A 15,079-nucleotide genomic window follows, 5' to 3' on the forward strand; every position below is an offset into this window, starting at 1 on the left:
TTTGATAGTAAATTTGGCACCTGACTAGTCCCAATAGCTCATTTGGTTGGTCTTGCATTAAGCAGAGAGTTCAATTTGGATGGTTTAAGCCTAAAATCAGTAATTCAATTGATCGATCAATCCATTTTTAAAAAAAATCCTCAAACAATATCGTTTTGAGATCGAAAAATATGTTACTTGTAAATTTATTTGTTTAATATATACTTTAAAGTTCATTTTTTTGTACTACTAATGATATTTCTTCATATTTTGGATAAGACATTAATCTCTTTCAGGATGCGTGACTGCCCTTCCGACAAGTGTTGCTTCCAGAAATCGAACCCTTAACCTTTTGGTCATGCTAGAAATCTAGCAGAGCCTTACACCACTAAACAAAGATCTTGTTGATATATTTTAAAGTTAATTGTGTACTTTTGATATGATTACAGTAAAAAATCTATGTTGGTCAATTAAATTTTTTATTTTTTGTGACATTTTGTGCTAGTAAAACATTTCTAATTGGTTATTTAATTAAGTACTTTCGTGATAAAAATATTTTTAAATTTAAAGAATAAAGTTATCAAATAATATAAGGTATTATTATGATTTTTAAATGTAAAACGAGTTAATCATTTTAGTCATTGACTCACTAAGTATTGACCCAATATTCTCATCAAATTATTGACCTTCCATAGTTTAAAAACATTGTTATGCACTTCCTAAAGATATTAGTTTTCAAGTGAAGGATATTCCTATTGGAAAAAATAAAATAAAAAATCCATTAAATTATAGATAATTAGAAAACTATTGGTAAGAACGTGTTGGTGTTGATGGGCATGAGAGGAAAGAAATCTAAGGCAAGGGTTCTAATCATGTTTGATAAAGCTTGATTTATATATAATTATTATATTATGTATTACTCATTTATATTATTTTTAAAAAAATTAATCATTTAGAAAATATGAATAGTAAATAATACAATAATAAAATATAAATGTAAGTCAATGTATACATTATTCTCAATTATTAATTTATTCAATCTCGGTAAAACTTTGGAAGGTACAACAAAATAAGGGAACATCTATTTAATGTTTTGTTCAAAAAATGACAGTCTCATAACTCTGTAATTAATGAAATATTTATTTCGGATTAAATATAAATTTTCATTTAAACTTTGTAAAATTATATATATATATATATATATATATATATATATATATATATATATATATATATATATATATATATATATAAAAGATACAAATATATTTCTAAATTATTTTTAAGGAAATTATTGTTTATGTTTTTGTTGAAAAAAACATTTTAACGTGAGGGCATAAAGTTTTATTTTAAAGCCCAGAAAAAATTTAATTTGAAATTCTTTATAAACAAAGTATATAAATTAAAAACAAATCCATTTTAAGATAGTAATAAATAAAAAATTATTTATGCAGAAAATGTATGCTTATTTATAAGGGAAGAAAATAAAAAAGTATTTATTTTTAAATTATTTATAAGAATTACGAGTGAGTGTATTGGAATTCATTCATATGATGGGTGATGCTTAGATAATGCTCTGCTAGGGCTTGACATCTCCAAAGATCTGGGAATCTTCTCCAAACTTCTTGGAAATCTTCTTGCTTCATCATGTGCAACAACCCCATACCCTGGACCTTCCTCGATGGTCTTGATACCTCCCCACAGCTTAAAACAAAACCTAAACCGATCAAGAAGTCATTTGCTCAAGTAGTGACAAATAACTGTGATATTTCATTATCCCAACTTCCCCATCCTTTTGCCATAGGTGACTCCATTGCTGTCAAAATACCAGAGGATGAATATCAGGCAGGCCTAAAGAGGTGCAAAAATCATCTTCATGGAAGAATCATCTTCTCCAAAGGAGATACTCCAACGAAGTTCCTTGGGTGAAAATCTTTGGTTTGCCTCAGGAATACTGGAGCTCTCGTATCATCTTCTCAATAGCGGCGGGGGGATATTGGTTTGCCTCAGGAATATTGAAGAAGATTGTCTTGTCTCCCTCTAAGGGCTCTCAAACTTCCTCTGAGGAGGAGACTCCATCTAGAGTGGATAACACAGTAGATGGAAACATTCCAACTCATGAACAAAGGGATTCTGAGGACTTCATTGTCCAAGCAAGTGAGGAAATGGTCAACTAGATTGCTGCCAAGGAAACCAGAATTGTTAGAAGACTCTGGGCAGATGAGGAAGATGTGATTAAAGAGACTGAAGAGAGTAAATTCTCTCCTGTGCTTTCGAAATCTAAAAAAAAAGGCTAAAGAAAAAAGAAATGTATGAAAAAGTGCACTTTACCCGTAGCGGTGGATATATTAATGCCTCTCAATGAAGGTTTTGTATTGGAATTGCAGAGGGATTGGGAATAATAAAACTAGGCTTGTCTTAAAAAAGCTTTGTTTGTCCAATAAACCAGACCTGCTATTCATTGTTGAACCCAAGGTCACTATGGATGTAATAAATACTCGGTTTCGGTCTGATTTAAAGCTCAGACACTTTGTAATGAATGATCGGGAACCTTCCTAGTATTTGGGGATTTTGCTCTTTGGATTTGAGTCCTACAGTGATCACTATCTCGGATGAGCAATGTTCCATGTCTATATTGTGGAACAACAAGACTTTTTTCATAAAGTGCCATATATGCTCACACACTATCTCCAAAGAATGTTTCTTTGGGAGGAAATTCAGTCTCTAATGCTTGCTCACCCTAGTCCTTGGTGCTACATTGGAGACTTCAACGCAGTTCTGGGTTCAAATGAATGTAAGAGTGCTAGACTGCCTAATAAAGTCCCTTGTGAGGATTTCCAAAAGTTCACTGACACCTCAAGATTGACTTACTTGTCAACTAGGGGGGGCTGCTTTCACTTAGACTAGTAAGAAAAAGTGGGAGGCTCTCATTGAAAAAAGACTGGATAAATGCTTATGCAATGATACTTGGATTTCCAGTTGGCAGAATGTTGCTTGTTGCACTCTTCCTATAGTTGCTTCTGATCACCATCCCATTATGTTTTGTTCTGAAGTTTATGATAGCCTTAGATCATCTCAATTCGGATTTCACAAAATGTAGCTTAGGCACTCTGATTGCAAAAGTTGGTGGAAGAGTCTTGGAGTGTTCCAGTTCTTGGTTGTCATATGTTTATTCTATCTCAAAAGCTTAAAAATCTGAAGATTAAGCTAAAGGATTGGAATGCTAATATATTTGGTAATGTACATCTCAGAATCAAGAATGCTTTGGCCAATGTTGAGATAATTCAAATCTGTATCAATGCCTCTAGTCCAGATCCACACTTATTAGATCAGGATCTGCATGCTCAAAACCAATTACTGGAAGCTTTAACAATTGAGGAGGATTTTTGGAAGGAAAAATCTAGGCTGAAGTGGCATATCCATGGTGATAGAAACACAAGATTATTTCACAAGGTCACTTAGATAAGGCATGCCACTAAATCAATGTCCATCCTGAAAAAGGGTGAGGAGGTTCTGACTACTCAGCGGGAAATAAGCAGCCATGTTCTTACCTTCTACAAGGATTTATTTGCCTCAAACAATAACTGTGTTCCTAATTCCCTTATTTAAAATGTTATTCCTAGCTTGGTGGGAAATGAGGAAAATGCAATGCTAATTAGTATTCCTACTAGTGAGGAGATAAAGTCAGCTGTTTTCTCTATGAATGGGGAGGGAGCCCCTGGCCCTTATGGTTTTCGGGGTTGCTTCTATCAACACTTTGGGAGATTGTTGGTAAGGATGTGTGCAACTCTGTCACTCAATTCTTCTTGCATGGTTGGGTTATGCCTAATATAAACTCTAACTCTATAACTATGATCCTTAAGCCCTATAATGCTGAAAGGATTGAGGATTATAGACCCATTGCTCTAGCTAACTTCCAATCCAAAATCATCACTAAGGTTCTAGCTGACAAATTAGCTTCTATTGTTGCTGGGGATGTTTCTCCCAATCAAAGAGGCTTCGTCAAGGACAAAAATATTAAGGACTACATATGCATTGCCTCTGAAGCAATTAACCTACTTGAGCACAAAACTTTTGGTGGTAACTTGGCAATCAAGTTAGACATAACTAAAGCTTTTGACACTATCGATTGGGGGTTCCTTCTTGATACTATAAAGGCTTTTGGTTTCAGTGAAACCTTTATCAAATGGATAAGCACTTTTCTGCAAAGCTTTCTATTAATGTCAATAGCCAAAATAAGGGTTTTTTCAGCTGTTGTCGTGGTCTTAGGCAGGGTGATCCTCTATTTCCCATCCTTTTCTGTCTGCCTGAAGATGTTCTAAGCAGAGGGATCACCAAGCTTGTGAATGAGAACCATTTTATGTCCAAAAAATTTGCAACTTCCTAGTCATATCCTGTATGCTGATGACATTCTAATTTTCTACAGGGGTTTTAAAAAGGAGCTTGATTGCCTAAAAAAGCTCCTGCAAGTTTATGTTGATGCTTCAGGCCAAAACATAAATCCTACTAAGTGCGAATTCTATATAGCTAAGGCAACTCCTAGGAAGATTGCTACTATTTCCTCTGCTCTTGGCTTCCTCCCTGACTCTCTTCCTTTTCACTATTTAGGAGTCCCTCTCTTCAAGGGTAAGCCTAAAAAGGTGCATCTCCAACCAGTTGGTGACAAAATCATCCAGAAATTGGCAAGGTGGAAAGGTCTAACTTTGTCAATTATGGGAAGGGTTGAACTGGTCAAGTCTGTGATTCAGAGTATGTTGGTTTATAGTTTCCACATATATCATTGGCTTTAAATGTTGATCAAGCATCTGGATTCTTGCATAAGGAACTTCATTTGGTCAGGAGATATAAAGACAAAAAAATTGGTGACTGTTGCTTGGGCTCAAGTCTGCTGCCCTGCTAAGATGGGTGGTTTGGGCATCAAGTCTCTCCAGAAAATGAACCAGACTGCTTTGATCAAACTATAGCTTGGGAGATGAGAACTTCAAACATGGCTTGGGCTATCCTCTCTAGAAGCAGGTATGGGGATGCTGAGACCCCGCCTAACCCCTCCTAACATATTCTTCAAATCCTCTATTTGGTAGGGTAAAAAGATGAATTGTCAATCAACAACAGAAAATCAAGATGGTTAATTGGCAATGGTCAACATACAAACTTCTAGACTGATAATTGGTTGGGAGAACCTCTGGTCCAATCTCTCAACAACCCTCAGGCTTGGCACTTTATCCTTAAGGCAACTATTGCTGATTTTATTCATGAAGCCATATGGGCAATTCCTAACTGGTTGGCTCAAGGCTTCCCTCACATAGCTCTTCAAATATCTAGCACAATAACTTCACTCAAGGATGATAAGCTCATATGGCAGAATTCTAATGATGGAGTCCTAGGTCTCAAAGATGCTTATAGATGCATTACTCCTGCCAATAATCCTATTAACTGGTGCAAGACAATATGGTCTGTTTCAATCCCTCCCTCCAAATCTTTCACAACATGGAGACTAATCAAAGGGAAAATGCCAACGGATGACAACTTGCAAAAAAGAGGCTGCTCATTGGTCTATAAATGTAATCTTTGTAAGAAGAGCATGGAAAGTTCTCAACATATTTTCCAGCTTTGTCCTTTTGCAGCCTCTCTATGGCAGTGGATAGGAAGTCTATTTTCCATAACAATTGATATTAACTCTTTATCAACCATCATGCTTGCTTGTAATAACAGTTTCAGCCCCCAATTGAGGCAGTTGGTGGCTACTTTTATAGTTCACACTACCAATACCATCTGGTATTGCAGAAAGCAGGATAGATTCCAAGACAACAAGATTTCTATGCAAAGGGCTATTATCAGAATTAAGGCATCAATTACCTTATCTGGTAATTCTTCTTTAGCCACGGCTAAGACTTCATTGCATGAGTTAGCAATTCTTAAATCTTTAAACATCAAAATCAATTATAAACCTGCTCTCAAAATAACGGAAGTCAGGTAGTTTCCTCCTACTAGTTCTATGGTCAAAATCAACTCGGATGGAGCTGCTAAAGGTAGTCCTGGTCATTCTGGAGGTGGTGCAATGTTCAGGAACTCCAGGGGTGATATCCTAGCATGTTTTGCAGATTACTTCGGTGTGCATGATGCCTTATTTGCTGAGCCCAATACAACTATGTTGGCCATTGATTTTGCTAAACGAATTGGTTGGAACAACATTTGGCTTGAGTGTGACTCATCATTGGTAGTTGATATCTTCAAAGGGAATGGCATGGCCCCTTGGAGGCTTCTAAACAAATGGTTGAAATGTTGCACTACAATCTCTTCTATGAACTTTTGTATTTCCCACATTTATAGGGAGGGAAACTCATGTGCTGATAAACTTGCTAATTTTGGTATTTTGTCTAAAGCATTCTCTTTATGGCATGAAGTTCCAAACTTTATGGCATATGATTTCTTTAGAAACTTGGCTGGAATGCCTAACTATAGATTTCAATCCATGTAATCTCCTATCCCTTTAATAAATATAATTCTTTGGGTGCTCTGGCACCTTTGCTAATAAAAAAAATTATTTACAAGCAATTTATGCTTATTTTGTGTCACAAATAAATTCATTTCAATGTAACAACATAATTTTTTTTTTCTATGATAATGAAATAAAATAACATTTTTAAAAGCGATACATATTTATTTTGTATATAAAAATAATTTTAAATTACTAAAATAAAAATTATATAATATTTGAGCCAATCAAATACTTAAGCATAGTTAAATGAGTTCGAGTAATGCACTACTTAAATTCTTCATGTTCTATATTTTTAGACTTAGACCTGCCCTAGATCAGTACCAGTACCCAAAGGGTCTGCTACTCGTGGGCTACTAGGTTCCTAGTGGACTGCAAAATTATTTAAAAAATTAAAACTAACTTATATATTTGTCTGTATATTTTCTATAATAATGTGTGTTATTTTAGACAATAAAAAAAGAAGAAAAATGATAACAATAATTATAAATCGTAAATTAAAGTACAAGTACATAAATTTAAATTATTACTTAAATCTAAATCTTTTGACTAAAAAAACAATTTAAAATAACATAATAAAACATATCAAACATCTAATATCATCTATTAACATTACATCACAATTATGTATTAACAAGTATAGCATCATTATTTAATAACATAATATCAAAATTATAACAAAAAATATTTTAATTATGTAATTATATATATATAGAATTAGGAATTGAGTCTGAGTACTCGTAGGTCCAAGTACCTCATAACATGGAGTCAACCAACAATAAATTTTGAAATATATGTTCTCAATCATCTGAAGATCCACAAACATTGACCAAAATTGAACCGTTGCGAATATTACAGTGAGTACTGATAAATCTTAGTACCTATTACTATTGCTTACTAGAAAAACATTTTTAGTAATATGAAAATATTTTATTAGATGTGACTATAAGTTTTATTCTTCATTTTAAGGAAACATTATTAAAAGTTTTACTTTTCTACTTAAATTTTATTCCTTGAGGAGATATACATTCATTTTGTAACACATAAAAAAAGTATTTAAAGATGAAATCATAAATATTTAACCATCAAATAATATTTCAATTTAAGGAAATAAAATAAAAATATTTTTTTATTATTTATTTAGTTGATAAGTATTTATTGTATTGGTCAAAAACATTTATTTAAAGTTATAAAGCTAAAATTTAATAATTAAATGATTTTATGTTTATTTTAAAGGAATAAATAAAAAAATTATAGAATTATTTACTAAGGCAGTAATGTTTTTTAGTGAAAACATTTATTTACACGTGATCAAACAAACATTCAAATAAAAATATTTTGAGTTTATTTAGTAATTAGAAAAACTAATTTCAAGGTTATGAATTGAAACTTCATTTATCAACATGGTATATTTATTCTTTAAAGTTAAAATAAAATAATCCTTTATGGAAGAAATGGATATATTGATAGAAAGTAAAAAAAAAATATTTATTTTTATATTATTTTTTATGAAAACTATATTTTTTAATTTAAAAACGTACCTTAAATAAGATAAAATGTTCATTGTAGTTTAATAAAATTAAAATATTTAAACAATAAATGTATCTTTATTTTTAAGGTAAGAAAAATAAAAGTTGTAATATTTAAATAATTTTTATATATATATATATATTAAACCACTTTACCTTTTCCTTAAATTGTTTTTGGTTTTCCATTTACTATTTTCTCGCTGTTGTAGCACACAATATTTTAGAAAAAACTCTCTTTCTCCTCGTGACTCATGCTTTATGTCGCTTTCCTTCGTTATATAAATGTATGTTACAGGATATTCCTAATTACCGAATTTACCCTATTTTCCTTCTCACTCCTTTGATCAGTCTCTCTCTCCATGGACTCTTACTCATGCTCAATCCTTCCTTCTTCTCCCCCTCACCACCCTGTCGATGCCTACCCCAATCTCAACATAATCAACTCCTTCCTAAACCACCATACTTCTCCTGCTACTCTTGCTCCTCCCCCACCATGCAATGACGACCACCCTTCTTATTCCAAGGTAACCTAATTTAATCTATTTTAAATTATCTTTTCATTTAGGAGTGTTTTTATGACCTAATTTTAATTTGATTTCATGTATTTGGGTGTGATTCAGATGATTTGTAGTGCAATTAGGGCTTTGAAAGATGAAAATGGTTCTAGAAAGACGGCTATTGGGAAGTATTATTAGGTATCAGTGGCCTACTGTTCTCCCACATGCAATCTCTCTTGCAAAAACAGTAAACAATATGCAAAATGCTTCTCTAAACAACCCTATACAATAAAATGCAATGCTATGGTTTTCTAAACGTTGCCTCTTATTTATAGCAAGGTGTTTAGGTGGTTACATTCGTTGCAAACAGTTAAATGGTTGAACCAGAAATCAGTTATAACAAATAACAGACCAGTTAATCGATTAAGACTACCCATTAATCGATTAACCATCCAACAGAATGACACAGAAAATAGTTCAAACAGAAAACACTGATTTAATAGAAAAGCAGTTGAGTTAATCGATTAAGTCACCACGTTAATCGATTAACTGGCACATTAATGCACATGTTTCAAAAGGTAAACTTCTCATATGTTATGCACAACATTTATACATGTTCTAGCAATTATATTATACCTAATATGCACATATAACATGTATGATTAATGCATGAACACACAACTAACTAGATGATATGTCTCATGGATATGATATGACAATTAAGATGGCTTGAGAGACTAGCACCTAGGTTCACCTAACCTATACTCACTTATTACGGCACACGTCCTAGACTACTTAGAATATTGACTCAAATTGTATCCTAGTCTAGATATGACCAAATGAGCATAAGGAATGTTGATTGTTGAGCCATCTTCAAGCTTTAATAGAACCTTGTCTTCATCAAAACATAGGCAAAGAATTGCTAGTGCTATCCTTGATACTTTGCACTTTCAATCTCCCCCTTTTTGATGATGACAAACACCACATCAAAATTGTTCAAAAACATTTGATGAATTAGCTTGATGATGAGTTTGCATAGTGGTTGTTGATGGTTTTTTTTCAAAGATACAAAGTTGACGCGCATTTGCTCCCTCTTAGGTAAGCAATCATTATTACGGAAGCTATGTAAAACAACCTGCAAAAAAACTATTATACAACCTGCAAAAAAAACTATTATACAACCTGCAAAATACATGTAACACAACAAGCAACCTTTCTCCCCATGTTGACATTATCAAAAAGATACAAGTATTCAATTCTAGTCAAAAGTCAGGAGAGTTATGATAGTTATAACAGACTGTAATTAATCAATTAATATTGGGATCCCCCTTTTTGATGATGACAAACACCACATCAAAATTGTTCAAAAACATTTGATGAATTAGCTTGATGATGAGTTTGCATAGTGGTTGTTGATGGTTTTTTTTCAAAGATACAAAGTTGACGCGCATTTGCTCCCTCTTAGGTAAGCAATCATTATTACGGAAGCTATGTAAAACAACCTGCAAAAAAACTATTATACAACCTGCAAAAAAAACTATTATACAACCTGCAAAATACATGTAACACAACAAGCAACCTTTCTCCCCATGTTGACATTATCAAAAAGATACAAGTATTCAATTCTAGTCAAAAGTCAGGAGAGTTATGATAGTTATAACAGACTGTAATTAATCAATTAATATTGGGAAAGTAACTAATTAACCAGCTGTAAGAAGCTTGAACAAATGCACAATTTTCACATTATTTAATCGATTAACTAAAGGTCTTAATCGATTAAATTGACAGCAAACACCAATATCACAGTTTTAATGGCATGAAGGGTTATGTTAATTCAAATTAACCATGGAATGATTAAGCATTGGACATGTTTGAGAAGTTAGCAATAGACATAATCATTCAACATAATCACATATACCAACCATGATCAAAATCCATTTAAAACAAAGAAGACTACTACTTGAAACATAATTAGAGGTCAAGTGTGAACAAGATAATTCAAAATCATTGCAACACAATGTCAAGTTTTAAAGCAGTAATTCAACAGAAGATATAGAGTTATTACAATCCAGAAATAAGAGAAACAATCCAACATAAAATTAAAAGATAAATTCTCAAGAGGGAACAAGGATCAACAAAGTTCATTACCTAGGAAAGATAAACTAAGACTCTAAGAGCTCCTAACTAAGGATGAGATGGAGGATTCTGGTTGTCAGGAGTCTTCAAACTACTACCACCCTTGATGAAGACACTCAACTTGTTGAACTCAGCACACAATCTTTTAGTTTGTGAGTCAGCATTGGTCTGAACATAGTTCCGCAAGGATTGGTAATGGTTGTCAATGTAGGCATTCTGACGCTCCTCAAAATTCTCCAAATCCGTATGATACGAGTCCTTAAGAGACTGAAAGTGGAGATCCATCCTATCGTTGAGACGTTGTTCCATAACATCCATGTAAGCTTGTCCAAAAGTAGGTTCATGTGATGCATGTCCTGAACACTCCCCTAGGGTTGCAGCAAATCGCTCGTGGTTATTATCTTCGTCATCTTCACTGGAAGGGTCAAGATTCAAATTGTTGAAGTCCTCTTGATATTGTCATGTGTTGCCATACTTGTAGATGCCTATTTTATGAATCAGACTTTCACTAATCAAGTGATCCTTGTCTAAGCAGTCCATCACTATAGTATCCGAAACATCAATATGTAGATAGTCAATAACTCGGGAAATGAAGATACTATAAGGAAGCAACCTTGATTGAGAAGTGGAGACGCTATACATGACCTTCAGAATCTCGTCAGGCCAATTTACCATGATGTTCTCCATCACAGCAAACATGAACCTCAAATCATTCACCATAGGTTGTGCATGATTTGTGTTCCTCTGAATCAATATGTAGGCAATAAAGTAGTGTAGGAGCCTATTTTCCACGGACAATGAACCACCTTTGGTCAATTCGCCTTGAACATATAATTGAGGTCTACGCAAACAAGACTTATACATTTCAACAGCATCAAACGAATTGTTGTCTGCCCAACCACAATCACTTAAACTAGCACCATTACAGGATAAACCATCCACGTTCAAAAAGTTATCTTCATTAATCTCAAACATTTTTCCAGCAATCATCGACCAATACTTCCAATCTCTGTATCTAAAGTTGGCATATTATTCCCTAACTAGAGTAGGGTAAATGTTACCCTTCATTTCCAAGAAGGGGACAGCCCCTTGAGCTTGCAAACCATGCGGAAAATCGAAGTTCTGTTCTGCTAGCAAAGTCAAATTCGCAAACCGAATGTATGTACATTTTCTTCCCTAAAATTTCAGCAACCGGGTTTCTTGCAGAATCAATGAATAGTATGGGTCCCCGCGGTCTAGCCTTGCTTGTTGAGGTGGCACGATTTTTGGGGCACGCGGTTGACGTTGCGCGGTTGTCTTGATTATCTTACCACGTCCTATGTCCATTGCAATTAAACACTGAATCGTGATGAAGGTTTAGAGGAAGGATTGAGGGAAACCTAGGGTAGGCTTTTCAATTTGGGGAAAACAAATTTCTTGGAAATAGGAGATGAGGATGCCAGTTTATGGAGTGGGGTGATGCAGTTTGCGCTAGCTTAAAGCTTAGGGATGATGTTGGACTTGTTCCTCTAAGATTTGAGAGAAAAGAGGATGAAAGGGGTTTTGAAAAATGCCTAGAAACGCTTATGTTAATGATATACTGATGTCGTTAATCGATTAACAGCTCCCTTAATCGATTAACCTGAGTTAAAAATGCCAGGTCTAAAATTGTTGGCCCAGGTAATCGATTAACTGATTGACTTAATCGATTAAATGCATCAGATATAGCATTTTGGATGTTTTTAAAAGCATGCATGGATTTCAAACTTATTGGCAAATGAATTTTAAGCAATCACATATATTTAAGGCTTTTGAGCACAAAATCATGGATTATACAAGGAATCATAAGCATTCAATCATTATTTTATAATGAAGCATTCAAGGCAAAATAGGTCATGCAAGGCAATCACAAATTACTAATCAAGATATTTTTCATCAAGGATTCATAGTTCTCTTCGAAGAACGTAGAAAGTATCTCGAGAGAGGGGCTTGCTGAAAATATATGTTAATTGTTTAGATGTTTCAACGAATTCTAATATACAATCACCTTTTTGAACATGATCACGCAAGAAATGATACCTTATTTCAATATGCTTAGATCTAGAATGCAAGACAGGATTCTTGGAAAGGTTAATGGCACTCGTGTTATCACACTTAATAGGGATCTTTTCTAATATGAGACCAAAGTCCTTGAGTTGCTGCTTCATCCAAAGGATTTGAGCGTAACACACGACAGCGGCAATGTATTCCGCTTCAGCGGTGGACAAAGCAATGGACGCTTGCTTTTTACTATGCCATGCAATTAGGGAGCTGCCTAATAGGTGACAAGTCCCACTAGTGATTTTACAATCCAACTTACACCCAGCAAAGTCAGAATTAGAGTAACCTACCAAGGATAAGGAGGCATCCCTAGGATACCATAATCCCACATTTATAGTTCCCTTTAAATATCTCATGATACGTTTTACAACAATATAATGTGATTCTTTTGGCAAAGCTTGAAATCTATCACACATACAAACGCTAAACATAATATCAAGACGGCTAGCAGTTAAGTACAATAATGAGTCGATTATCCCACGATATTTGGTTACCTCAATCGCATTTCCCTTTTCATCTTTGTCCAGATAACATGCATATGCCATAGGTGTAGATGCGTCTTTACACTGCTCCATATCGAATTTCTTCAATAATTATTTGCAATACTTCGAATGATGGATGAAGAGGCCACTTTCCATTTGTTTAATTTGAAGCCCAATGAAGAAAGTCAGCTCACCCATCATCGACATCTCCAACTCCCCCTACATCAACTCAGAAAATTCCTTACGCAGGATGTCATTAGTAGATCCGAAGATAATATCATCAACATATATTTGTAAAAGTAAAATAATGATGATCTAATCTATGGATAACGAGAGTGGTGTCGACCAAACCTCTTTCGAATCCTTTTTCAAGTAGGAACGAACTCAATCTATCGTACCAGGCTCGGAGAGCCTGTTTTAGGCCGTAGAGGGCCTTCTTGAGTTTATACACATGGTTCGGGTATTTGAAGTTTTCAAACCCTGGTGGTTGGTCTATGTACACCTCCTCTTGAATATAGCCATTTAAAAATGCACTTTTAACATCCATTTGGAAAAGTTTAAAATTCATGATTGATGCAAAAGACAAGAGCATCCTAATGGCTTCAAGTCTAGCTACAAGAGCGTAGGTTTCATCATAATCGATGCCCTCCTCCTGGTTGTAGCCTTTGGCCACTAAGCGAACCTTATTTCTGATTATTAAGCCAGATTCATCTAGCTTATTACGAAAGACCCATCTGGTGCCAATCACGGGATGATCTTTTGGTTTGGGGATTAAGTCCCACACATTATTTCGCTCAAACTAGTCTACCTCTTTTTCCATAGCTATACCCCAGTGTACATCCTCGATGGCTTCATCGATGGTCTTTGGCTCTATTTGAGATACGAATGAAACAAAATTAAAGAAATTATGTAAAGAGCTACAGGTTACCACCCCAGTAGATATATCACCTATCACCTTATCGAGTGGATGATCCTTTTTAGTTTTCCACGCAATAGGTATATCTTGATGTTGTTCTTCAACTGTTTGCTCCGCATCTTGTTGGATTTCATTCATGTCCTTAGATTGCACTTCTTCAAGTGTACCTGAAATATCATCAGAAAAGACCTTTCTCTTCTCTTTTGGAGAAGATTCATCAAAATGAACATGAATAGACTCTTATACTTGTATGGTATATTTATTAAACACACGGAATGTCGTGCTATGTAATGAATACCCTAAGAATATGCTCTCATTAGCTTTCGAGTCAAACTTTCCTAAAGATCTTTTTCCATTATTTAAAATAAAACATTTGCACCCGAATGCATGAAAATGGCGATATTCAATTTTGGACGTTTAAGAATTTCATAAGGTGTTTTCAAAAAAGTAGGTCTAAGTAGTATTCGATTTATTACATTACATGCCATGTGAATTGCATCAGCCCAGAAATATTTTGGAACCTTGCTCTCATTTAGCATAGTCCTCGCGAGTTCCTCTAGAACTCTATTTTTCCTCTCAACAACTCCATTTTGTTGAGGAGTACGAGGAGCTGAGAACTGATGCATAATGTCATGCTTATTACAAAACTTATTAAATTTATGATTTTTGAATTCTCCGCCATGGTTGGATCGAATGTAAACAATTTTCAGATTAGACTGGTTTTGGATTTGTTTGGCTAGACATTTGAAAGATTTATAAGCATCGCTCTTTGATGCTAAAAATAAAGTCCATGTGAATCTAGAAAAATCATTGACAATAACTAAAGCATAATAGCTCCCACCAAAACTCATAATTTGTGACGGTCCAAACAAGTCCATATGGAGAAGCTCCAATAGTCTAGTAGTGGATATCACATTCTTTTTATTAAAGGAATTCTTTACTTGTTTACCTTTCTGACACATGTC

At 34.3% G+C, this 15,079-nt stretch overlaps 1 protein-coding gene across 1 annotated transcript; it reads left to right on the top strand.

Moving 5' to 3' along the window:
- Positions 1–3,830: 3,830 nt before the first annotated feature.
- Positions 3,831–5,956, top strand: LOC109339965. The gene is made up of 3 exons (XM_019577524.1): positions 3,831–4,294; positions 4,406–4,728; positions 5,238–5,956. Exons 1-3 carry the CDS (start codon positions 3,831–3,833, stop codon positions 5,954–5,956), a joined length of 1,506 nt encoding a protein of 501 aa, XP_019433069.1.
- Positions 5,957–15,079: the final 9,123 nt, after the last annotated feature.

Source organism: Lupinus angustifolius, unplaced genomic scaffold (assembly GCF_001865875.1).
Source record: "Lupinus angustifolius cultivar Tanjil unplaced genomic scaffold, LupAngTanjil_v1.0 Scaffold_122_28, whole genome shotgun sequence".
Classification (NCBI taxonomy): Eukaryota; Viridiplantae; Streptophyta; class Magnoliopsida; order Fabales; family Fabaceae; genus Lupinus; species Lupinus angustifolius.